At 50.3% G+C, this 24,620-nt stretch overlaps 8 protein-coding genes across 8 annotated transcripts; 4 read left to right on the top strand and 4 right to left on the bottom strand.

Annotated features, from left to right (window-relative positions):
- Positions 1-213: 213 nt before the first annotated feature.
- On the top strand, positions 214-2,946 carry BU24DRAFT_135195 (MFS general substrate transporter). Its single transcript, XM_033521067.1, has 6 exons — positions 214-1,173; positions 1,232-1,690; positions 1,749-1,860; positions 1,912-2,148; positions 2,203-2,459; positions 2,512-2,946. The coding sequence occupies exons 1-6, from the start codon at positions 400-402 to the stop codon at positions 2,725-2,727; spliced, it is 2,055 nt and encodes a 684-aa protein (XP_033388537.1). The 5' UTR covers positions 214-399; the 3' UTR covers positions 2,728-2,946.
- Positions 2,786-4,792, bottom strand: BU24DRAFT_419772 (HET-domain-containing protein). Its single transcript, XM_033527300.1, has one exon. It carries the CDS (start codon positions 4,735-4,737, stop codon positions 3,166-3,168), a length of 1,572 nt encoding a protein of 523 aa, XP_033388536.1. The 5' UTR covers positions 4,738-4,792; the 3' UTR covers positions 2,786-3,165.
- A 158-nt stretch (positions 4,793-4,950) lies between these two features.
- BU24DRAFT_419771 (uncharacterized protein) lies at positions 4,951-6,055 on the top strand. Its single transcript, XM_033527299.1, has one exon. It carries the CDS (start codon positions 5,354-5,356, stop codon positions 5,840-5,842), a length of 489 nt encoding a protein of 162 aa, XP_033388535.1. The 5' UTR covers positions 4,951-5,353; the 3' UTR covers positions 5,843-6,055.
- Positions 6,056-6,215: 160 nt separating this feature from the next.
- BU24DRAFT_341040 (isocitrate lyase) lies at positions 6,216-8,059 on the bottom strand (the record flags this gene model as incomplete). Its single annotated transcript, XM_033523257.1, has 5 exons — positions 6,216-6,573; positions 6,642-7,194; positions 7,252-7,594; positions 7,646-7,801; positions 7,856-8,059. 5 exons carry the CDS (start codon positions 8,057-8,059, stop codon positions 6,216-6,218), a joined length of 1,614 nt encoding a protein of 537 aa, XP_033388534.1.
- Positions 8,060-8,932: 873 nt separating this feature from the next.
- Positions 8,933-11,655, bottom strand: BU24DRAFT_135171 (uncharacterized protein). Its single transcript, XM_033521065.1, has 3 exons — positions 10,829-11,655; positions 10,121-10,752; positions 8,933-10,065 (listed from the first exon to the last, which is right to left on the bottom strand). Exons 1-3 carry the CDS (start codon positions 11,495-11,497, stop codon positions 9,234-9,236), a joined length of 2,133 nt encoding a protein of 710 aa, XP_033388533.1. The 5' UTR covers positions 11,498-11,655; the 3' UTR covers positions 8,933-9,233.
- A 757-nt stretch (positions 11,656-12,412) lies between these two features.
- Positions 12,413-14,284, bottom strand: BU24DRAFT_135184 (uncharacterized protein). The gene is made up of 5 exons (XM_033521066.1): positions 14,031-14,284; positions 13,905-13,971; positions 13,750-13,851; positions 13,626-13,697; positions 12,413-13,570 (listed from the first exon to the last, which is right to left on the bottom strand). Exons 1-5 carry the CDS (start codon positions 14,114-14,116, stop codon positions 12,683-12,685), a joined length of 1,215 nt encoding a protein of 404 aa, XP_033388532.1. The 5' UTR covers positions 14,117-14,284; the 3' UTR covers positions 12,413-12,682.
- Positions 14,285-16,684: 2,400 nt separating this feature from the next.
- BU24DRAFT_419766 (uncharacterized protein) lies at positions 16,685-18,385 on the top strand. The gene has a single exon (XM_033527298.1). The coding sequence runs from the start codon at positions 16,802-16,804 to the stop codon at positions 17,885-17,887; it is 1,086 nt and encodes a 361-aa protein (XP_033388531.1). The 5' UTR covers positions 16,685-16,801; the 3' UTR covers positions 17,888-18,385.
- Positions 18,386-19,176: 791 nt separating this feature from the next.
- Positions 19,177-23,726, top strand: BU24DRAFT_135120 (uncharacterized protein). Its single transcript, XM_033521064.1, has 2 exons — positions 19,177-22,213; positions 22,261-23,726. Exons 1-2 carry the CDS (start codon positions 19,390-19,392, stop codon positions 23,628-23,630), a joined length of 4,194 nt encoding a protein of 1,397 aa, XP_033388530.1. The 5' UTR covers positions 19,177-19,389; the 3' UTR covers positions 23,631-23,726.
- Positions 23,727-24,620: the final 894 nt, after the last annotated feature.

Raw genomic sequence — 24,620 nt, 5'->3', positions numbered from 1 at the left:
CAACGGAAATCGGCCTCCTCCCGCTGACTGCCGGACTCCCGCTACTTTTTGCTAATCGATGCTCTACCTGTACTCGAACGAATTGCATAGCTTCAACAATATCATTGACCGTTTTGGATGTCGTCATGCCGACCAAGGCCGTACCTCATATCGGGGTCAAGGCAACGATTGAAATATGTACAATTCTAAGCTTTGGGCATATGCTTATCCCTACCTCAATCTTGCATCCCGCTCGAGTGATCACCGTAGGGTTGTTGGTTCCATAACAGTGACTAATCATAGACCCTGAATTGGAGGTGACTGCCAATAACGATTATATTAACCTGGTGTGCATCGCGGCATTGCGCAACGATTGATCGTGTGTAATTTTCCGCTCTACCTCGATACCAATTGCCCAAGATGGACGAAGAGGATTACAATGTTCTCCGCAACCAATACAGCGCGGAGCCTCAGAGGTACCAAGAATGGGATCAGAACATGGAGATGCGGACTAGGAGGTTGCAATCGCAACAGGCATCTTCCCGAACAGTGCCTGGGAGTTCGACACAGCCGATTGATGAGCAAGATGCGACTGGCAAAGAGGAGGCTCATGAGCCCCTATCCAGAATGTCCAGCTCTTCATCTACATCTTCAAGCTCAACCACCCCCTCCTCCGCCGCAGCCCAGGCCTCTCAGTTGGAAGAAATCCGCACCCATCCACCACGCGATGCTTCAATAATGAACAGACGAGCGACAGCGACGAGTACGTCCGGATCGATGCTTGCACGCCATCCGACAGAGCGACACCCCGAAGCCATTCGTAGAATTGAAACCCATCGATCGCAGCATCAAGCCACCGTAGGTGCGGTCATGACGCGGCGAGCCACATCACGGGCTTCAAGGCCGCTACCCTCTCTTGGTGCTAACAAGCCTTATCCGCCCTTGCTGCCGGATAGAGAAGAGTACGTTGTAGAATTCGATGGTGTCGATGATCCTCTCCACGCACAGAACTGGCCGCTACGGAAAAAGCTTGGAATTGGTGCAATATTAGCATTCGATGCTCTCGCTGCAACGATGGGGAGTAGTATCTTCAGTGCAGCGATCAGGCCTGTCAGCAAGCAGTTCCACGTCGATCCCGAGGTCGGCACTTTAGGAACTTCGTTTTTCGTTTTTGGCTATGCTTTTGGTCCTCTGGTATGTATATGTTGCATTACCACCGATGTCTCTGCAACCGCTGATCAATGACGAATAGGCTTGGGCTCCACTCTCCGAGCTTTACGGTCGCAGGGCACCCATAATAATCGCCGCTTTTGGATTTTCGGTTTTTAGCATCGCAGTCGCTGTTGGCAAAGATATTCAGACTATTCTGATATGTCGCTTCTTCGCGGGTTTATTCGGTTCCTGTCCCCTCGCCGTCGTAGCCGCCGTATTCGCCGATATGTTCAACAATACTGTACGAGGTTTAGCCATTGCCGTATTCTCAGTCACCGTATTCATGGGGCCCCTACTTGCTCCATGCATCGGTGGATTCATAGTGACCAGTCACCTTGGTTGGCGATGGACGGAATATATATCGAGCATCATGGGCTGGTTGGCTTTTGTCCTTCTCTTACTTTTCCTCGAAGAAACATATCCGCCGGTGGTTCTTGTCGAAAAGGCCGCCGAACTGCGACGCAGGACGAAGAATTGGGGTATCCACGCGAAGCAGGAGGTTCGTAACCGCCATTTTCGAAGTCACTTTTGAGGACTCGCGCTGATCAGTTTGCTAGGAAATTGAAGTCGACTTCAGAGAGCTTTTGGTTAAGAACGTCTCCAGGCCAATGCGAATTCTCTTTACGGAACCGATCGTTTTACTTATTACGCTCTACATGTCTTTCATTTGTAAGTATGCTAAACCTATGGTTCCCAATCACTATTGCTGACCTGTCTAAGACGGCCTACTATATCTATTGTTGACGGCGTATGCACTTGTCTTTGAGGGGAAGTACGGATGGACACCCGGACAATCAGGCCTTGCATATTTCGGCTTGGTCGTTGGAGAAATGATTGCCTTCGCATATGTTTGGCTCGACAATCCACGTTACGCCAGAAAGCTTCAAGCCAACAATAACATCCCGGTTCCCGAATGGAGACTACCTGTGGCTATGGTTGGAGGTGTTCTTTTCGCTAGTAAGATTTTCTTGAAATGACCAAGATGTGCATACTTACTAACTCGCTTTCTAGTTGGTCTTTTCTGGTTTGGATGGAGCGGTTATACGGGACGGACCTTTTGGGTTGCTCCCGTCTTCTCGGGACTATTCATTGGCTTCGGCATCTTCTCGATTTTCTTGAGCTTGCTAAACTATCTCGTCGACGCGTACTTGATGTTTGCAGCGTCCGCAATTGCGGCCAATACGTTCATGAGATCTATTTTTGGAGGAGTCTTCCCACTATTCGCGACATACATGTTCAATGGCATGGGAATAGAGTGGGCTTCCACAGTAAGTTACATTCACAACAGAGAGTTCGGAATTGGATACTGATTGTCTCCAGCTGCTGGGTATTGTGGCACTCCTGCTCGTTCCTATGCCCATAATTTTCTATCTCTATGGCAAGAAGATCAGAGCCAAATCCAACTTTGCACCTGCACCGGACCTGAAGCAAGATAAGATGAGGGATGAAGAAGCCCGGTTGGCGAATGATGATGCGACAAGCTCTGCAGGAAGCCAGAATACAGAGGCAAGGGAGAAGAGGGAGGACCATGTCTAACCTGTGTCCTTCAATTCGATGAGCGCAGTACTTAATGTCTCAATACATCGTTGTTGCATCGTGTAATAAGGTATATCATTGGAAGTATATATCATATAATGTCTAACCGAAAATATTGGAAATGAGACCACGTTCATACATTTACCGTAGATCTTTGAACAGTGAAGATTTACAAGACATATTATGGTCATTTCATTAATAAAGGTCATCGCGCAATGGTGTATAAGTTAGGGAATTTCACTCGTAGATGTCATGTCGTCCTAAAAGGGGTTCTGCCAAATCAAGGCATTCGGTCAATCATCAGTCATGGAACTCTGGTGAAGTGATCACCAGTCATCGTCCTGCCTCTTTCGGAGGACAACGTAGTCGGCGGGATGGACCTTGTACTCAACGCTATTGATGTCAGCGAACCTTCTGCAATAAGCTCAAGTATGCAACTCACAGCGTTTGTCCCCTTAATTTGATATCTCGGCCTGACAAACCCAGAACCTGGCTAAGTAAGTTTTCGAACTTCCAGCCAGCATCTGGATGTTTCTCGCAGACCGCGAAGTACACGTCACGTGGGGTCATCGAATAGTCAGGCACGATCGAGGTACTTTTCCTTGCCATGCCGGTCAGTGCAAACACTTTGTCTCGGATGTCTTTGCACTGCCAATCGTGGAAGATTTCTATCAGCGTCTGCAGGTGCGGCGAAAGGGTCCCCGGATGTCTCCAATGCGCGCGTTGCCATACCATTATAGCAGCAGGGCTTTGCAGTACTCCTATGACATACTCGTGATGGGCCCACCAACTCTCGTCCTCGAGGGTCTTCAACGTGAGGTACAGGCTCTCGACCGCAGCCCATTTCACACTCTTGCTTCCGCACAGGAGCGTAATGTTGTTCGCGTGTAGAACTTCCTGGATGATCCACATGCGGCGCCAGTACGGCCGCTCGCAGAGTCTTACCAAGGCTTTCCCTTCTTCCATGCTCCAGATATTGGAATATCCGGACGGTCCTCGGGGCCGCAACTTGCGCGTTGCCTTCTTCGCAAGCCAGGTCATTGCAAGGTCACTGTTATCGGCCCCCTTGCCCAGCCATATGTAAACCTCCGCGGCGAGGCGGTAGATATCTTTCATGAGAGCGACCTGATGATTGCGTTCGAAGACGTCGTCTTGATTGATACAAATGGCGTCTATCCAGAAAAACTTTGGCTCGGTAATCCTAGCGCTCTGCTGTTGAAGGAAGTCCCAGAGATTCTTACGCACTGGGAACTTCGATCCGGAGACCATAATCCATTGCTGATTCGACTCGTCCCCCCATGTGTATGAGAGTGCCGTATATGCTTGGCTGTTGTATAGTTCTGCGAATTGAAATTCTCCGCATATCTTGCCACCGGGGGCCCTGGGAAAGAGTCTGAACAGGCGGATACGCTTTATTCGCCCAAAAAGGGGATGGACGTCGGCATCATCAGCATTCTGTTTAACGTCGTCAAACAAACTAGCAGAGTTATTATGCTGCACTGCGCTCTGTGAAGTGTCGAGAACAGATGTCTGCTTTCCCATGTCGATAAGAACAGTACGATTGAGCTTTTGAAGCCTGGCGGATAACTCTTTGAGGTGTTCTTCGAAGATCTCAGCGGCCTCAGTTGATAGCGTGAAGGAGATAACTTTATGCTCGCCTGGGTGGCCTCCCGAAAGTAAGCAACCTTCCATCCAACATCTGTTACGAGTCCGATGAGGCAAGGGATGTCCTTTGGGCAGACAGCATCCATTTGTCCTGCATCCCCCTTCCACTTGTTGTACCTGCTCGCCATCTTGAGGTTCGTCCTGTCGCAATTGTAGTGACGATGTATTACGGACCGAGCGACTGTACCCATGGTACTCGCATTCGAGGCCTAGAGGAGAATAGAGGTGCTTGAAGATTTTCTTTTCATTGCATTTCTTCCCGTCATTAGCAACGTCGCATTTCTTGTGTGCTCTGCTCCAAGTGCGACATCCACACACAAATGTAATACGATAACGCCAGCACATTTCCGTAAGAAATTAGAAACACATAGGATTGTGGGGAAATTAGATTGAGGGTGGTAGGTAAGATTTGTTTAATGTGAGAACCCCTCGTTCGTGAACACAGCCCTGGAAGGCTGGAACTCAGCCGCAATGCCCCCAGCATCAGCGCGGTTCGCCTGGAACACGTCGACACGAACTGAGGGCGGCTGAGCCAACAGCCACCATACCAAATTGCAGCTGGGGCTTATCATGATAACTGATCAGCTGGACATTGACTGCTTGAGGCGATCAGGCTGCAAGAGATGTACATGTATATATTCCGCGCTGCTACTTTTGCGCGTTCATTGATTTTTGAGTTCTGTCTGCCATTTTGTCGCCCTGTAACTGTATCTATCAATATCAATACCAAAAGCAACGTTTCCAAAGCGCAAGCGCTATCACATTTGCAATCTACGAGTCGAGGATCACTTTGAACTTTGAAGAGTGGCTTGTTCGGCAATTTGGGGGCGAAAATCGGATCCTCGTAGGGAGACAAACCTTAAGGCACTCAAGCATACACCCTTGAAGCTATCGCGACCTGCCTGACGACCTCATACTCTTTGGACCATTTTACACCTCAGGCATCTAAAAGTCGGCCATCATGTCGCGAACGATGGTGGAACAATCACCGCTCCCATCGATGCCTTCAATTGAACGTCCCAAAACACCCTCAACATCATCACCAAATACCCCTCCAGATGAATACGACCTCCCACTCAAGTACTCAGAACCCCTCTACACCGAAATCCGCCTCGACCTTCCACCATTCCCAAAGCTACCATCCTCATCAACATCGAAATCTCGCTCACGCGCCCACACAATAACCTCATTCCTCCCCTCCCACCGACGATCAGGGTCATCACCCCCAGCAGTACCCACAACATCACCACCCCGGAAATCCAAACCTCCACCCTCGGACTCTGGAAACAAGGGCGATAGTTCGTTGATGAAGTTGGGTAGATCGTCACGGCAGGGGAAGAAGAGGAGTACGACAATAGGTGCATTGGCTGTTGCGCCTGCGGTTATGATTCTCAAAGCGGAGCTGTTTACGCCGCAGGAAAGGAAAGATGATGGTAGTGGGAGGAGGTGAGGTAGAGGGATTGAGTTTGGACATTTCTTTGTATATTGTTTCGAGGCTGGCCTGGGTATACCAATTCTTTTCCATAGGAGTGTTAAAGGGCTTTAGGAGGGGGTTTATCTATGTAAGATGGGCATGGTTATGAATGATATGATTGGTACTAGTATATAATAGGAGTGGTAATAAGTGATTTTACGGCCAATCAAACAAGATATTTATCTGTTCAACAAATTCACCACGACGACACGCCTTTCGCTGACTTATTGTACGAGGACAAACTTCCGAAATGCATATTCAAAATTCGACAAAGCTAACGGGATATATATGGCAACCAAATACTATATCTACAACAGACATTCATTTTCGTCCATTAAAAACATCATACTCATTTGAACTGATCCTCAGTAACACCCTTACCCATAGCAGCCGTCGAGCTTACACCACCAGTAACCATCTTCAACATATTATCCACGTAATTAGCACCGGACCACTTCTGATGAGTGAGAACATCGACTCCGTTCTCGGCCTCTGGCTCCTGGATGATTTCGCCGTAAGCACGCATGCCCTGCTTCGCGTACGCCTTGGTAAATGTATCGGCGATGAGAGCGGTCTGGTGGAGACCGGCGAGGGTGATGAATTGCCAGCAGTAGCCGAGTTTGGCGAGGCGCTTGATGTAGGTTTCCTGCTCCTCGCGGGGCATGGCGGTCTTCCAGTTGAAGGATGGGGAGAGGTTGTATGCGAGTCTGAGAGGAAAATTAGTAAACGAAACCTATCATAATTAGGATGCAGGGAAAGTGCGGGGACAACTTACTTTTGTTCTGGCCAGACGGCGTGAACACCATCGGCGAATTCCTTCGCCTGGGCGTGGTCGGGCAATTTTGACTCCATCCAGATCATATCTGCGTACGGAGCGTACGCAATGGCGCGGTTGACAGCGCATTGGCATCCTCCCTTGTACCTGTAGTAACCCTCTCGCGTTCGGGCGGCGTCCCAGTTGAAGTAGACGTCGACGCCAGTGAGGCCCTTAGCAATGGCTCGCGCTTCTGCGTTGCTCTTGCCCTTGCTCTGCTTCAGGAAATCGTTGATGAGTGTCTCCTTGTTGACGTGGACGCCGGCGTTGACCGTGTCGATGACGGCCTCGTGGAAGAGCTTCAGATTAGCCTCCTTGGTCCATGCATCTTCGATGGCTTGGAGCTCCGCGCCATTCTTGCCTTGTTGCTCAGCGGCGTACATGAGCTCACCGAGGGGCTGGAGAGCAGGGTTGGTGCTGCCCTGGACGAAGGGGTGGTCGCGGGGATCAATTGTTGAAGTAATGAGGGTAGCTGCTTCTGAGTCGGTTCGTGCAATGGCAAGGAGGTCGACACCTTCGATTTGTTAGCTCTCCGATACCTTCCAATATGTATCGTGTTCATTCTGCTTACCCATGATATCAGCTTGTGCTCGAATGGCGACAAGACGATTGATGTGCTCGCTGATTGGCACCAAAACCTTGCCAGCCATGTGGCCGCACTTCTTGGTACCAGGTGCCTGATCCTCAATATGTATACCTGCAGCGCCCTTCTCGACGAACATCTTCGTGAGTTTCATAATGGCGGTCAGACCGCCGTGTCCGGTATCCGCATCAGCGACAATGGGTCGAAGATAATCTCTGTGAGGGAGTTTCGCACGGTCGGCCTTTGATGTGGTCAGGCGCTCCTCGCGCTGTTTGCGGTCGTGGAAAAGCTGCGCCATGAAAAGGTGTTGTACTTTGTTTGGAACAGTTGTCTACGATAGTCAGAAATGTTCACATTGCAAGATGAGACGAAGCCAACTCACCATTGGGTAATCTGCTAGATCTGGACCGGGTTCATCGCTGGATGAGGCTGTTGACGAGCTCTGCCAGCCAGAAACATAAACAGTGTCGAGGTACTTTGCCATTTGAGTGACCATCACAGGGTCCAGACAGCCGTATGTGTAGCTAGCATCTCGTTCCTACAATCAATCATAAGCAACATGATCTGAAGGATTTGAAGAGTCTGATTGTACCTTGAACCGGCCCTCGACAATGCCCCAAAGCTTCTTCGCCTGTTCATTACTGGGATACGTAATCTTCAGCGTGCCTCGCTTTGCAACAATCTCCTCGGCTGTGAATGGCCTCTTGGTGAAACGCCATCTTGAGTCACTCCACCACTTCTTTACGTCCGCAACCTCCTGTAGGAACTGCTGTTCCTCGGCATCGATGTGAGCCATATTGGTATATTTAAAGGTTCAAGTTGGGTAACTTATGGCGAGATGCGTGGTAATGAGTAATAAGCGTATGCACTTAATACTTCTAGTCTAACAAAGAAGTATGAATAGTATCGGACAAGAGGGAATTTGGAAAATGGGAATCGGGAACTTTTTGAACTGGGGGAAAAGTATATCGATGACACACAATGCGGCAACCACTTCCGTCTCAAATGTCTGCTTCTAAACGGCCAACTGGGGCCAAGCTCTTTCTTATAACCCCAGATCATCCCCAGCTATGCCTCCATACGCTACTAAGAGCGTTAGCTCGGGACCGTCCGGGTGAACGCATCAAGACGACCATTGGCCCGAAGGCGCTTACCGACCAGCGGCGCCGAGGATGATGGGTAGTTCAAGAAAATCGCCTGGTCGCATGCTTTGCTTGGAATTGCTCCTCGGCCCAAGGGGATTATGTGCTAGAGACCAAACGCGGAAGCTGATCTGGAGAGCGAGCGCTGGGCTGCTCGTGTGTGGATGGGAGCTTTGACGAGGGATGACGTTTGCCAATTGTTCGACATGAGAGCAATCCTCGTCCATAGCTAAGTCCTCGCTAATAATGGGCTATCAACTCCTCACTTCACAGGTCTGCATGCCGCGTTTTCCTTTTCTACTAGGAGTATCTATCCGTGAAGCGGGATTTTTTATCTTCAGCTGCAATCTAGGGTCGCCTACCGATGCATAGAATTTCTTTGGGACCACGCGACCGTCTCGAAGAATTCACATGCTGTCTTTAATTCTTTGATGTGTACATGGGAGACATGTGAAAGGCAGTGAGTTGCACAACGTCCAAGAGCCGCGAAGAAGGCGCTAGCCCTGATCGGGCGCCCGGAAACTGGGGAAGATCAACCACTTGGTTTACATGGACCTCGGCAATTCTGGATGACCTAACGTCTCGATCCAGAACTGGGGCTGGACTTAGAGAAGACAACCCGAGTATTCATCGTGATTAGGGTCTGATTACAGCAGGTTGGCCGGGTGAAAGAGGCATATAACAATATGACTCAAGCTCCCGGTGTTTTGAGTCAGAATCGTGAGGATTCTGCTTCCGCCTTTTGGAGCAATGGAGCAAGCCCGCTGTAGTCGTCATCTTGAATTATGTGCAGTCATTCTTTTGGTCATTTTGGTATTTACAGCTTCTCTAAAAGTAGCCTTTGGCCAACCCATACAAATGACTACCGCAAATCAAGCTCCACGTTCCTAGACATGATGGTATATCGAGTAGTCCACCCTTAATGCTATCTAACCAATCGTCCTGATGTTGAACCTTCTGATCTGTGAACCAACGGATAATGTCTCTCCCGGTCCACAACATCAGAGTAACAACCGCTAAATAGCATAGCAGAATTCGAATCATCAAATCGAGCAAATCAACGACCTCAGCAAACCCAAATGCGAATCTCTGGGCGAGGAAGGTCTTCGTGACTATACGGCGATAGCTACCAGAGTCAAACCGACAATGCCGGCTCCGTACAAACTTATCCATATCTGAGAATGGCAATGTTCGTATATCATTAACGTCGAATTCTGCCCGTTTCGGCGTCAGTGGATAGGCCGGTTCTGCAGGCGGACACCTCAATCTTCTCATGAAGCTCCACCGCATTTCGTCGAGGCGACCTCTTCGTGGAAGTTGGTCCTCGTAATCGAAGCACTGCTTCTTAGCGCCAGACAAGAGCAGGGCAAGTAGTTCCGGGTTGGAGATCCAAACCGTCCGATTCCGCTCGTCTGTAAACAAACACTCGCGATCGAAAGCTTCCCATGTGTAGGAATAATGCACGAATCGAGAATAGAACGCCGGTGTCAAGACACGGATCTCGAGCTTTTTGCATGGGATGTTGCGACCTGGAACATGCGTTGACATCACTTTTTCCGTTGGTCGGGATGGTATAGCTGTGTGGTAGGTTATATCCCACTGTTCTGACGAATTCCAGACGAGGTGCTGCAAGTACGAGTGTAAAATCTCCTGGAGGGCTCTTCGCGTTGTTAATATGCTAATCTTGTCGCTCATACGCCGGGGACGACACTCACTTTTCTTCCGAAGTATGTGCCCGACCAATGCTTGATGATAGAACTTCAGGCCGAAACCAAACATTCAGACTGCGCTTGAAAAAGAGTCGAAAAGCTTCTTTCAAGATCCGAGGGAATGTGACGAGACCAACCCACCACCAGCCGCCAACGAAACGGAGGGTCCCCATGGCTCCAAGGGTATTCGCATCCAGTGCTGTTCCAATAGAGTACACACGCGCCACAATCTTCGCATGATCCTTCGACGACTTGAGCGTAATCGTATTATCGATTTTCGCGGCACATGGCGCAGGAAACCCTGGAAACGGATTTGTAGCTTTCAACGAATACGATCCCTTTCTGGAATTGAAGGGCGACACATGGAAGTCCTTCTGCCACGCATCTGTAAATGATGCCTTTTCTATCTGGAGTTTCGGCATCTCTTCGTCTGGGGTTTGTGGGGGTGTTGGCGGGCTGGCTCCATCGAGAACGTACATCCGTCGCTCTCCGAATGTGTTGTTGACCTCTAGAATCATCCTCTTCAACTCATGTGACGAGTTGTAAACATACCAAAAGGAAACAGGGTTGAATGAGTAGCCAAGAAATCTCGGAGCCGTAACGAGATAAGCATATGACCATTCCGAGTCCGGCACATCCTGTGAATGTTAGATTGATGGTTTCTCTCCAGTCTCTCGAGGAAACGTTCAAGCGACGGGCTAACAAAGTACCTACATGTTCATGCAAAACCTTCTTCAATTTCCCATAGAAACCAAGCTCGCCATATCCTCTTTCTAGGTAGTCCTCAGCTCTAACCTGGAGCCACCAATTCCCTTTCTTCCTGTCCTTTCCATCTACAATCCCCTGTCCATTGGCTGCTGCCCATGGCGGAATGATCGGAATCCCATATAGCAAATACGAATACTTGAATGCATGGCGTTTAGGGAAGATTCGTGCATGAGTCGTCCGGCATGGAAAGATCAAGGCTTTTGGATGCTTGATACTTGAATCCGTAGTGTTTGAATCGGAACCAGGTCTCTCTTCTTTCCTCTTGAAAACATTTTTGTAGGATGTGGAGACGAATCCAAGGACAATTAGGACAATCGTACTAGCCCGCCGTATCACAGCGCCATCCCAGACAATCCCAAGCACAGAATCAGACAACGTGCTTGTCCAGTTCCACAATCCTTCTCTTGCAGATATCAATGCGATTCCCCCAAAGACGACGCAATCGGCTCGTAAAGTCTCATCGCCATACCACCATCTCACGCCACCAGCACCCACCCAAAGCAGGAGTAACGGCCACGCAGCGCGCTGCACTTCCGCAGCCAGCGGCAGGACAGCCAGGAAGCATAGCGCCAACGATATGGAATTGCCACGACGGCTGTGGCTAACGCCTACCATGATTCTACCGGCGCATCTGAAGACAACAAAACAGAAAAGAAAACGAATAAGAGGAATATTTAGGGAAGAGAAGTAAAGTTGGATAGTTCGATGTTGATTGTGTAATGCAAGACCTAGAGATCGAATAGGTTTCGCGCCTTACCTGATTGGTGATATGTAACAAGGGTCTCACGACATGCGAGAGAGGCTCAACACGTGGTGTTTTTTGCGCTAGAGGTGAACTACAGTATAGGTAGTTATGAGGGGAAAATGAAAATTTGGAGAATTGATAGGTTTTTGAAATTGCGTGGGCAGATAGGGTTCTGAGATTTCGAGGATGGGAAAACCCAGGTCCTGGTTGAATGGGATTCCCTGCTTTTCCATGCATGGGCTGTTTCCGCGGCGTGGAATGTACGGATGGACCCCTTCCGGGAGTGGGATACATGCAACTCTTGATTGGATTTACCGTGGTATTGGGAACGACAAAGAAAAGTTCCCAATCGAACTTAGAGATGCGAACTTGGGGAAGGGGCTGACACGTGAATCGTTTTGCTCAATTCCAGTACCGAATTTGGAGTGTCTCGATTGTAGTGGATACAACAGGCAAACCTGGAAATGGTTCAAAAATGTACACATTGTTTATCTTTTCCATTTTCTATTCATGTAGGAGTAGATATATCGAAGACCTCATAGCATAAAGAACATTGAAATCCAATATCAAAGAAATGGCCGCTGTTGGCAACACAACGGTTAGTTGGAACAAATCACCAATACGTATCTCCATATACCAATCTCTTCTCAAAGACCTAACGCTCCTGAAAAGAAATCGTTCCCAAGGCCCAAAATTTCACTTCAGTCAGTGTATGCATCACCTGTGCCTGTGGACGTTCTGCGCCCCTGCTTTGGTACCAGATCCAGTGCCATGGTCATAGACCGTCAGGTCCAGGTCTTCCGCGGACCTAGGTAGCAATGGCTGGGAACCAAGGCTTCCTGTCTCTGACAGAGATATCTTCAGAACGTCGTTTCTTCTGAGCCGCCTTGTTGCGGCCGTGCATTCCCTTGGATGATCAACCAATGCGCTTTGCGCACGTTCCTTTCGTCGCAAGAGTGGGCGAGATCCACATGGACAGAACCGGAGAAGAAGCGTCGAGCATGGAAGCTCTCGGTAGATGATTATTTTAATCGGGGAAAAGGCATTTGAAGGCTTCATCCATGTGACAGGATATCGTGTGGCCTTGCAGGCGACTTCGGAGGTACTGATTGCATTGAACTTCGATGCGAGGCAAACCGTCGCACACGGTCTCTCAAAACCTCTTCCTCCGTCATTTCCCGGACGCTCACTACGTCTCGGTCAATGTGTGGCTCCGTTATGTTATCTTTCACGCGGTGTCTGTCCGGCTGATACGTCTCTGGCAAGCTCTCCAGGTCCATCGTCGAGTCCGGATTACTCAAAGTGCCTCGTCTCGGTGGTGTGATCTCGGACATATTGTGGGATCCGCCGCCATAGTAGTAATAGGCACTATGGCTCCGGTGCCTGGCGACTTCGCCGAAGATGCGTTTGACGAGCGGCTGGAGAGAGGGAGCTGATGCGCACATGATAGCCACATTGACCTCAACCTGGGACCAGAATATGACATATGCCCCATAGTAGCGTCCCTCGGTTTTGCTTCCATGCCAAAGGAATATGCTCCAAAGTCGAATACCCGATGCGATGGGTACTAGAATGCCGATTGAGAAAAGTAACAGAAGAGAGACTCGCTTCAAAGTGTGCATGCGGAGCTTGAGCAGTAGCGGCAATGGCAGAACCAGTATGAAGGCATCAGAGAAGATATTGAAGGCTGCGGCGGCGTAGTATATCGGGGCGAGGTCGAAGCATCCCCATTCTTTTCGCTTGAGGAAGATATCGGGCCTTAGAGCGAGAGACAGGTCTTGCGGACACTCAAACGCGTTTACAGCTATCAATGCAAATGTGGCAAGAGCAGTCACAATCAATGAGGCGTAAGACAGGACCCGGAACGTTCGCTGTGTTGCAATGCTGAGGTAGAAGAAAAGTACTGAGAACTTTATGATGCCAAGATCGGCGAGGTACAAGATCTTAAACGATACGTATGAGTGTCTTGTTGGTGAAGCTATAGGGCTGCTGTCTTACCTGATAAGCATACCATGTTCGAGCTGAGCCGAGTTGCATCTCTCGGATCACTTTGAGTACCTCAGGTGGAAACTGCAAGATAGGTCAGCATAGGTCAATTATGAATTGAAGAATGTCGACTTGCAGGTTTAATCGCGACTCCCGGTGGGGGAGGAGGGGGAGATTGTTGCCCAGTTCCATAGTGCATTTGTAAATGATTGTTCACACATGTAGCCCACGTACAAATCTGAGGAGTGTAAGTATGGTTATCAAGCAGACATATAGTAAAGTGAAACTCACCAGAGCTAGCAGCATGATATAGTCATAAGACTTGAACTTCCCTACCACCCATATTCGACAATAAAATCTGATATTGGTGAGTGTTTCTAGCCTGAAATGATATCTGCATCTGTCACCATCACTTACCTGAGGCCAACAATCAGGGTTGATACACTCGTGAGTGTATACGCCGTTATAATCACGGTCGGGCCCAAGTCATTAGGAGCAAACATGATGTTTGCTCATGAAACGTCCCAAAGATGTGACAAAGACCAGCGGTGCTGTCAACGACTGTAGTGACCAAGTCCGACACAACGCGTCCCAGGACGCTTTGGGTCTGGGGGAGTCTACCAGGAATATAAAGCTGGATCGACACCGAAGTGACTGTCCTGGGCTGGAAGGATGCGGTTGAATCACCCCCGTTTCCGCGTATGCATGGCTGCGAGAACCAGCCACTCGTCACGGCCAAGAGTAAGATCAAGGAGAGGCTCGACCATGCATTGACCTCCTGAACGACCATGAAGATTGTCGGTTCCCAAATGTTAGGTAGACGCATTCTGCTCTTGAAGGATGTCATACATCCAAGCATTAAAATTGGATGCAGTCAATTCCACTTTGCCTTCCAAACCCCAACATCATCGCGTGGGAACAAGGTATTTTAGAAGTACTGTGTATCGAATCCAGAACATGAATGGCGAACGAGGTGATCACAGCCAGCCAAGGTGTAAGATCCCCGCCTGTGGTTCTGGGTACCGACAACACGAGTCGATGGCAGGGTTTCTTCAGGGAGGGCCATGTCCCCCAAGATGCTCGTGTTGGTCAGTGATGGGAGCAGTGCATCGTTCCAATGTTGATGAGTGACCAGTAGGATGGCGCAGTTGCCTGTTGACAACAGTCGTCCACAAACTCTGTCTACTATGCCTATGCTCTTAATATTATGCGTCAATGGATCATGGGATTGTGTGAGCCTGCTCTACTCTGTACTCGTTCACTCGGTGTCGGGAGCAGTCTGCGCTTCTAAAACACATATCTATATCGGAGGTCCTATATCGAAGTGCCACTCTATATCTTCGAAGTACACAGAAGTCGAATTCCACTATTACACAATATATACTATTATGTAGTCCGTAGAGCTTGCAATATTTAAGCAACAGCTGGGCTCGACTATTATAGCTACCGAGCGCGGGGACTTGCCCCAGCGCTTCGGCCCGCAGGCGTCGTTCGCAGGGAAGATGGGACCATGTTGATGCTTCAAGACAACAGACCGTAACAAAGGCCCGCTATCCCGGATAAAAGAAAACCTAGAGCATCTACGATAGGTTCTTTTAGGATTCATGTCAGCAGCCTAGAAATGTGCACCGACATACTGGACCGTGTGTTTAGCATATAGAGGCCGCTGACAATCCCACTACTGAGGGTTGCAGCAGGCCCCAGGGTAGAGCCTCGAGTGTTCAGAAGCAACGCCTCCAACAGCTGGGCTTACTGTCGTTTACCATCGAATCTCGTCCGCCATGAACACTTGGCCCAATCTTTGGGATTCGACAGATTCTTGGTCTGGATGAGTCGGCGAAACAGAGTTAGCCCGTACGCTCTTAGGCGCACGCACGCATTGATTAACCGACCAGTGGTGTTGAGGCAGATTTGGAAGGGCATGAAACGAAACATCTATCGCGAACCCATGCGCTATAGATAGCTGAGAATACAGGATGCATCTGGCAATCAGCCGGAATTGATATCAGTTGCATCTACTATTGCTCATTGGTCAACAGCACGTGCATCTGGTGTGGTTCAAAAGGAGTACGAAACCCGAGACCAGGCAAACATGTAGTCACAAGGTCTAGTATGAGACACCACGATAAGAGTGAGGGATGTTGTTGCGAGCATAACCAAATAAAGGTAATAAACGAAGATGGTGAACAGTTCATAATAGGTGCCTGGTTACAATAAGCAAACGAAGCAGACGCAGTGATAGCATTGCAGCTACCTACCTGTCTACTTGCCTACTTATCTGTCTACTTGCCTTACGAGTACTCCGTCCCTACGACCACTGGGCAGCACGACGACGACGATGACGAACATGTTCTCCACATGTTGGTCCGAGCAAGGGCCGAGAAGAAGAATGAGGAGCGACGTTGCGAGGTGTGCGATGTGTGATGTGCACGGAGAATACAAGTATTATTACTTGTGCCTGGCATGAAAACGAATTCAGCAGTCCTCCTGACCACCCCCAATTTGGTGAAATGGCGAGATGTTTGGGCTCTGGATGGAGCAATTACCGGCCTGGGCTGGGGGCTAAATCCATTCGAGACGATGTTCTGCGCCAGCCTACGTCATCCTCTCTATCTCTCTTGCTCTCTCCTCCGCTTCGTCTTTTCTCTTCTGCAGTTTTCTCTCCTTCTTCGTCAAGAAGACGCTTTCCAAGGCACAGAAGCAGGGCAATTCTCAAGACCACATACGCATACGCACGTGATGGTTGCTCATCTGTCAGGTACCTAGATACGAGATACCATCCATCTACCTACTACGTAGTTACCTGTACCTTTTTCGAAACAAGACTAAGTTCATACACGAACGACTCGTCGAACTACTGCATATCTCTCTGCAATACGCTGTTGACGCCAATGTGAGATACTTTTTAACTCGCTTTGGCATTATCCCCTCTAGTCTTGTCGTTACAAATCTGTCGTGTGCTGTGCCGTTTGTTGCTTTTCTTGAAGCGAGATTTCCCAGATCCGACCCCTCGTTATTTGTACTTCTATTCTGCCCCTCTGGCCAGAATCCCACCACTAACCCTCCGAGAGACCACCTTTCGCGCAACCATTCACAACGACTAGCTACTGCCTGCGTGGCATTTGCCTGGCCAGAGCAGTAGCACATCAAACCCGCTGGAACCCTCGTTGTTCGACCCCATCTTCAATATGAGTGCTGCCCCGACGCAAGACTCCACTTCGTCTTCCATCCCCGACCTACACGAATCCAAGAACACCACGGAACAAGTTGTTTGGGATCAGTCGGATCCTATCTCTCAGGAGAAGCGCAGACTGCTCGAGCTCAGCAAGAAGAAAGAAGGTGTCAAAGTTGCAATGTCTCCTACATCTGCCCCCGCGCCTACAACGCTCGCCCCATCACCTCCTCTCAGTCCTCCATTTGATGGCAGACCCTCTCCTCGCGGGAGCCCACGCATCTATCCCTCTGGAGTTGGTGCTTCACCCAGCCGCCGTGTAAACCGTTCCTCTTCACCAGGTCTGCTCCATTCGCCCGCGTCGTCGCAGATATTCGAGCGCAATGTTCAGGAAAGCGTGAGCGATTTGTCTCGCAGCGAACTCTCCTCCCACTTACCCACACACATAACTACGGAGGACCATATCCCTCCTGTCTTGGAGGCGTCTTCTCTGGCTATAACGGACGATCATCTGAACCCTGATGAAGTGGAGATTGTTATGCATTCGGCGCACCAACCTGCGGCGGCTGCAGTAACTGGTCGTCCGGAGTCGGTATACTCACCGTCACAGGACGATCTACCTATGTCGTCTTCTGGTCAGTCGGAAATCGCTGATGGTGCTTCGAACTATGCATCTCTGGATACAACCGATGTGCGACGATTGAGTTTCATCTCCTTCGCAGACGTTGTTCAGGCAGAGCATGTGGAAAATGATCGAGAAGCAATGCAGTTCATGAGCCTCTCGGAGACGGCAAATCGTTCCCCATCGCCGGTACGCTCTCCAACTTCATCCCATGGTTTCGGTACTTCACCCCCAACAAGCGGGGCGGCGTCCGAGAAAGGTACAGATCTGGGATCCCCTAAGATCCTTCGCGCACCCGGGAGCCCTCCGGCTCCAGGCACGCAGAGTCCTCCTCTGAGTGACCTGCATGTCGAAACGATGCGACAGGCACTTCGCAAGACTGGAAACGGAGAATTCGAGCCCAGCGCGCCGCGCTCTCAACCTTTGAGTGCATTGAGTCTGGAAGATAATCTGTCCGACCAGCCCCCTTTCAAACCGTGAAGCACACTTTGAGAGACCCTCATGGCGTAATGTTGCTAGCAAAGAGGCAGATTACAGGTCAGTTTCTGCGACACACTGATCATCTGTATGCCGCAAACCGCCATCATCACGATGATTCGAGGGTTTCGGGGGACGAATCTCCTAATTGTGTTCTGTTTCACCAGATTTTTGTGTATTTAATTTCGTCGACCCTGGTGAAGGATTAGGATTCTGTTTTCTTTCATTTGACTATTGGGCGCGAGGAGGAACAGATGCGGGCAGCGATATCCACCAAGTTTTTACAGGCTCTTTTTATCTCGTTACATGACTCTTATTTAGTAGAGCGCGGCGCGTTAGGATGGAGATATGGGATGCATTCCGCATGTCAAGCAGTCACAGCCACGCAATTCTTAAGCCTTGAATGACGTCCATACTATTCTATGAAGAACAATACTCGTTCTTTCTTTCCCGATTTCGTGCACGAAGCGCAGCCCTAAGGTGTCTACCCTGCAATTTCCACCCGTGTTCTGCAAATCCCGGGGACTAGAGGTCGAAAAGAGGATGGCCTGTGGCGATTCAAGACCCTGCGATGGCAGGTTACAAAATACAATTAGCTCCAATCGAGAGGATGCAACTATCAGGGAGGATCAATTGGCGGCGAATGTTATTGATTCCACGAAGCTTGGGGATTATTTTTCTTGATAACGGGCCGTTAGCACGCAACGCCATCATCGTCGAATTCAGAGATGGACAGTGATGATCTTGATAGGGTGCATTGAGCTCGGAGTTAAAGGCATTGAGAGAGCATTGAGAGCACTGAGAACACAGAGTTCCCAAGTTAGGTTTATTAATCTCCCCGTATAGTTAACGATATGGAGAAAACATGAATCGCGGGTTTGCGAGAGTGGCCTTGGCGTCGAGGCCCTCCCACCCATTAGTATTACCCATATTCGCCCATCTCACGCTTCACACCTTGCACCTCACGGCCCGTCTCGAACCAGACTTCATACACCTCTCTACCCTCTTCCGCCACGCCGCCCCTCCTCGCTTCCGTTGCAAGTCTGATATGAGCTGTGTTGGCGTCTTGCTCTATTGACAGCGCTTCTTCCCGCCGCCCGCTACACCCGCCGGCTCTTCCTGCGGCGTCTGCAAAGAGAGGCGATGCACTACACGAATCACACGAACCCTCCCATATTCCCATCGAACTTTCGCTGCGACCTTCAAAGTATTCTCTACATACACTTCCGGTGACCGTTGGTCGGGTACCTGCCGTTGCGACGTCGGTCAGCTGCCCTGTGTCAATGAGAGTGTCACGCAGGAACAAGCTGGGATAGCAAGAGTGTGCCAGGAAGTACATATGCTGCCAACCAGACAGCATTCAACGTCTGGAACACTGCGAGTCGGCTCTGCGCCGACTGTTGCATCCAACCCTGTCATACGGCGCACATCCTCAACGAGCATCTCGGGTCGAAATTAACTACCCTTCGCCTGGCCGTCCGGGGTAACCCGACCTCGCAAACACCATGGAGCAATCACGACAAAGACGAAATAGGAGGGAGACCGGTGCGTCCGAAGCCACGACGACCAATGTGCGCCCCGAGAAGCGGAGGGAATATTCTTCGTCGACCATTCGCGCCGTAACTCCCGAGTCGATCCCAGAAGATACCACCACAATAGCCAGCCAGTACGCCAATTCACCGCCTATCTCGCCTCGCTCCCACAATACGCAACCTCGCTCTGGGAATCCGCGTAGCTTTGTAGCGCGAGCCAATTCGAACGACAGCGAATACTCGCTGAGAGGTACAAGAGAGAATCAAACACGCCCGAGGACAAGGACTCTGGAGGAGCGATCGACGAGGGACCGCTCCCCTTCAAACCTTTTCGTGACCAGTCGCCATCGTATAGGGTCGGTGCATTCAACTGCGTCTGCTAATTTCCAGGGGCTAGAAGAAGCAGTCGTCACTTCGATAGGGCATCCATCGATCTCTTCCCCTCCCTCCTCGCAGCCGCCGCCTCGAACATCCAGCTCTAGTCGTGCGCGCATAACAAAGCAACCTCCCCGCTCCACTTCGCCGGGTCCCCCAAATCCCAACAGCCCAAATGCTCAGCCAGACTCGTGGGTATCGCCGGTTCCTGCCTCCGAAGCTAGGAAGGTGCTTAAACTAATGAGGGCCACGTGTGGCAAGATGCAAGGCATGTTGGCCTTTAGGCGTGGGGAGACAAACCCGTGGTCGCTGTCGTATTGCTACATAAATGAAGAAGCAGGAAGTCTGGTGTACGAGCCGAAAAGCGACAATTCATACCACAGGACATTGATACCAGACCTGAGAGGGTGCCGTGTGAAGAGCGCATACGATGCAGAATCCTACACTGCATACATACATGTTCTTGGCCACAACTCCAACCTCGAGGTCTCATTACGGCCACCAACGCAGGACGAATTCGAGTCGTGGTTCGCTGCTCTCTTGTGTTGGCAACCGATCCGTCCAAAAGGCATTCAAAATAAAATGGCCAAGCCACAGGCAGCGATTGTTCCCGAGCGAAGACTTGCGGACAGCAGGCGTCATTCCGAGGTGTCATTACTAAAGGAAGCACCCATCATTAAAGTTGGAAAGATGATTTACTGGGACACTAGCGTCACTTATAGCAACACCGGCACCCCGAAATCTAATACAAACCGACCCCAGGCCTACCGGATACAGAGCCATGGATCCCGAAGATGGAGGCGGGTTTCCTGCACCCTGCGAGAGAACGGAGAACTGAAGCTCTATTCTGATACTGATGTCACACTGGTATCCGTTGTACAGCTCTCTCAGCTCTCCCGTTGTGCGGTTCAGCGACTGGATCCTTCGGTTCTAGACAACGAGTTCTGCATTGCTATTTACCCCCAATACACTTCAACCTCCACGTCTTTATCACTACTCCGCCCTATCTTCCTTTCGCTGGAATCGCGAGTTCTCTACGAGGTATGGATCGTTCTATTGCGGGCATTCACCATTCCTCAACTATACGGACCCAAACAGCCAACCCTGAATGAGGAGGGCGCCTTATCGCCCTCATTTGGCGTTCAAGACATGTTTCGTATGGAACGATCCCTATTTGTTCGAGTCACGGAAGCCAGGTTGATACCCCCCGTCAGCCCAAAGGTCGAAAACAATGTGCCTGCAGTAAGACCTTCATCTTCCTCGCTTTCTGCAGGAGGCTATTACGTCGAGGTTCTTTTAGATGGCGAGACCAGAGCCCGCACAATGGTGAAATCCGAAGTCCAGAGCCCGTTCTGGAGAGAAGAGTTTGAATTTTTAGATCTTCCAGCTGTACTCTCAACCGCATCCCTGCTGCTAAAGAAGCGTCCTCCTAGCCAGATCCGCTCCGGAAAGGACTCTTACGAATCACGATTAGACTCTGATTCGTTCATGACAGAGAACGCAGGTGGATATGCCGGTATCTCCTTCGACCAGACCTGTGGCAAGTCCGATATCTATCTCGATGACCTAGGTCCCAATCAAGAGATCGAGAAGTGGTGGCCGCTCGTCAACATGTACGGCAACTCTGTTGGTGAGGTCCTTGTAAAGGTCTCCGCAGAAGAATGCGTCATCCTCATGGCCCGAGACTATCAGCCCATGTCTGAGCTTCTGCACCGATTTGAGAATGGACTTACTTTGCAAATCGCTCAGATGGTGCCCAACGAACTTAAGAAACTGAGCGAGTATCTTCTCAACATCTTCCAGGTATCCGGTCAAGCCAGCGAATGGATATGCAGCTTAGTTGAGGAAGAGATTGATGGAACGCTGAAAGAAACTCCCGCGAGCAGGTTACGTTTCTCCAAACGATTGGGCAGCACGGAGTCTAGTGAATCGACACCAGCATCTCAATTCGGTTCCAACATGGACCGCGAGCTTTTCGTTCGCGACATGGGCAACAACGCAAAGCTGGAGGCCAATCTGCTATTCCGCGGTAATACTCTGCTTACCAAGTCATTAGACTTTCACATGAAGAGGCTTGGCAAGGAGTATCTCGAAGACACACTGAGCGAAAAGCTCCGAGAAATCAACGACAGAGATTACGAATGCGAGGTAGATCCGAACCGTATTAACAGCAAGCAGGAGTTGGAAAGAAACTGGAGAAGGCTGATCAACCTCACCGAGGACCTCTGGCGAGCAATCTATAACTCAGCGCCACGGTGTCCTCAAGAACTGCGTCTGATATTCAGACACATTCGCGGTTGCGCCGAAGATCGCTACGGCGATTTCCTCAGGACAGTCAAGTATAGTTCTGTATCTGGATTCCTGTTCCTTCGTTTCTTCGTTCCCGCAGTCCTCAATCCAAAGCTATTCGGATTGCTCAAAGGTATGTGGTCAGATCGACTCCCTAATGTATAACTCTAACATTTGTAGATCACCCCAAGCCTCGCGCTCGCCGAACATTGACTCTAATCGCAAAGTCGCTCCAAGGTCTTGCTAATATGACCTCCTTTGGGACAAAAGAGGCTTGGATGGAGCCTATGAACGCCTTCCTTTCTTCACACCGCGAAGAGTTTAAATCTTACTTAGACAGTGTTTGCAGTATTCCCAGCAGCACGGCTGCTGTTCCTCCAATCCCTCCTTCCTACTCGACACCACTTGCTATTCTTCAGCGACTGCCGCCTACAAGCCGAGAGGGTTTCCCAAGTCTTCCTTATCTAGTCGACCATGCAAGGAATTTCGCAGCATTGGTCGATCTATGGTTAGAGAACACGCAGAGCTCAGCACCGAACATCCAGACAACAGATGGCGATCTGCTCCGTTTCCACAACATTTGTGTCGCTTTGAATGAGCGAACAAATGACTGCCTTAACCGTGCGGAGCGAGCGGAACGTCCATCATCCACACTGTCCGTCAAATGGGAAGAGCTAGTGGAGCAGCTTCAAGGGTCTGCCTCATTCGAGCCATCTCGTGGTGCGGCGACTCGGAACAAAGTAGCAACTGCTTCAGGCCTCCCCGATGTACCGGGTTCGGCACCAGCGAGCCCCGGTACTGCAGTCGCTACCGGCGACGAAAGCTCTGAGGGTGGAAGCACGCCGGTGATGATGAAATCAGGCCGTGGCGGCAAGACAAGACATGCACACGCATCTTCAATTTCAGCGTCGGCAAGCTCCATCACGTCTGCCTCGCCGATGCCAATTCAGCTGAGCAATCCATTCTCGCGCAAGGAGGCACTCGGATCTCGAGCAGGATACACCCCAAGTCCCGGCGAATCTGCCAGCGCTTCCGCGTCTGCCAGTGCATCGGCTGCCGAGGATGATGAGACACCGCCGGGCTCATCTGATGGTTTACACTTCCCTCCCCATCCGCCATTCGCGCACCCTCCAGCGGCGCTCTCTGCATCGTCGTTCTCGACTCATCCCAATATGCCTCTCAACTTATCACACGTGGGCGGATCTCCGCATCCACCACGCTCGGCCGGCGGCTACAGCATCGAAGAAAGCGACGCGGGTTCACTCGACGAATACACCACCGCATTGCCTCAATTCGACCGACCGGAAAAGGAGAAAGAAAAAGAGCACAAGGACCGCGGCCTCCAAAAGATCCTTCCGTTCCGATCCCGCCGAAAAGACAAGGAACACAAAGAGTCCAAAGAATCCAAGGGCAAAGACCGAGAGCGAAGCGTCGATAGAAACGAGCGATCGGGAAGCGCGTTAGGCGACTTCAACAAAGATTCCGGCTACAGAGGCGGAGGAGGCTACGGATCTCGCGGTCCACATGACAACAATGGTGCGGATTGGTGACTAGATGGTTGGTTCACCGGACGATACCTTAGCAAAGAGGGACGAGAGGAAGGAAGAGATCGCGAGCGCGTTTCCAGCATGAGCGCCCTCGTACAGCGGGAGATTCGAAGGAGGAAGAGTGCTGGAGAATTGGAGAAGATGAGGTTGTAACCCGTTCAACCTGTTCGACATGTCCGCCTCGCGGATCAACCATGAAGTTTTTAGACTTTGCCCTGTCACAATCCACCCGCACCCACGCAAGAGAGCCATTCAAAATTAGAAATCCCAAAGACATCGAACCACACACGAAAAGCACTTCACCACAAAACCCGTCACGTCCACCGAGTGTCACGTCTCCAACGTCCAGCGTTCCGTCAACAGCATTTTTTTCTGGCAGCGACACACGAAAACTTGTTCCATACCCTCGTCATCTTCTTCCACTTATCTTAAAAACACACACCACCTAGCCTCATCACCGTCATCACACCTACCACACACATACACATACACATATACACACGAGGAAGGAAGGACATTTATGCCTCGCCTCTTGCTTGGACATATATGCCCTTTCCCCTCGCTTCTTCTTCCCCATCACAAAACTCCCCCAATATCTCTGTTTTTTCTTCTTCTCGCTTTTTGGTTTAGGGGGTTGGTTTGAAGTACCGTACGCGACCGACGACTTTTCACGATTTTGGTTTCATGCAGGTTGGGAGGGGGGCAGGACTGGGCTGGAATACCGTGGAGGAGGGAAGCTTCGTTGTTGCGTTGCTGTTGTTGCTGTGCCATCCTTATCACGTCCACGGACGGCAGAGGGGGTGGGGGCATGCTTTTGCAATGAATGATTCACGTTGGGTCAGGTCAGGTCTGGGGGCTTGGTTTGTCGGGGTCTTTTTTCCTTTTGGATAGGAGGGATGGGTGGGATGGGTGGGTGGATTCTCGTCGTAACCGTTGCGCTACTTTACTCGAAACAACTTTTTGAGCCGAAATTTATATTTATCATATCACCAT

The sequence above is a fragment of the Aaosphaeria arxii genome (genome assembly GCF_010015735.1).
Source record: "Aaosphaeria arxii CBS 175.79 unplaced genomic scaffold BU24scaffold_2, whole genome shotgun sequence".
Lineage (NCBI taxonomy): Eukaryota > Fungi > Ascomycota > Dothideomycetes > Pleosporales > Aaosphaeria > Aaosphaeria arxii.
The sequence above is the reverse complement of the archived record's forward strand: the minus strand, read 5'-3'. Positions and strand labels throughout refer to the sequence as shown.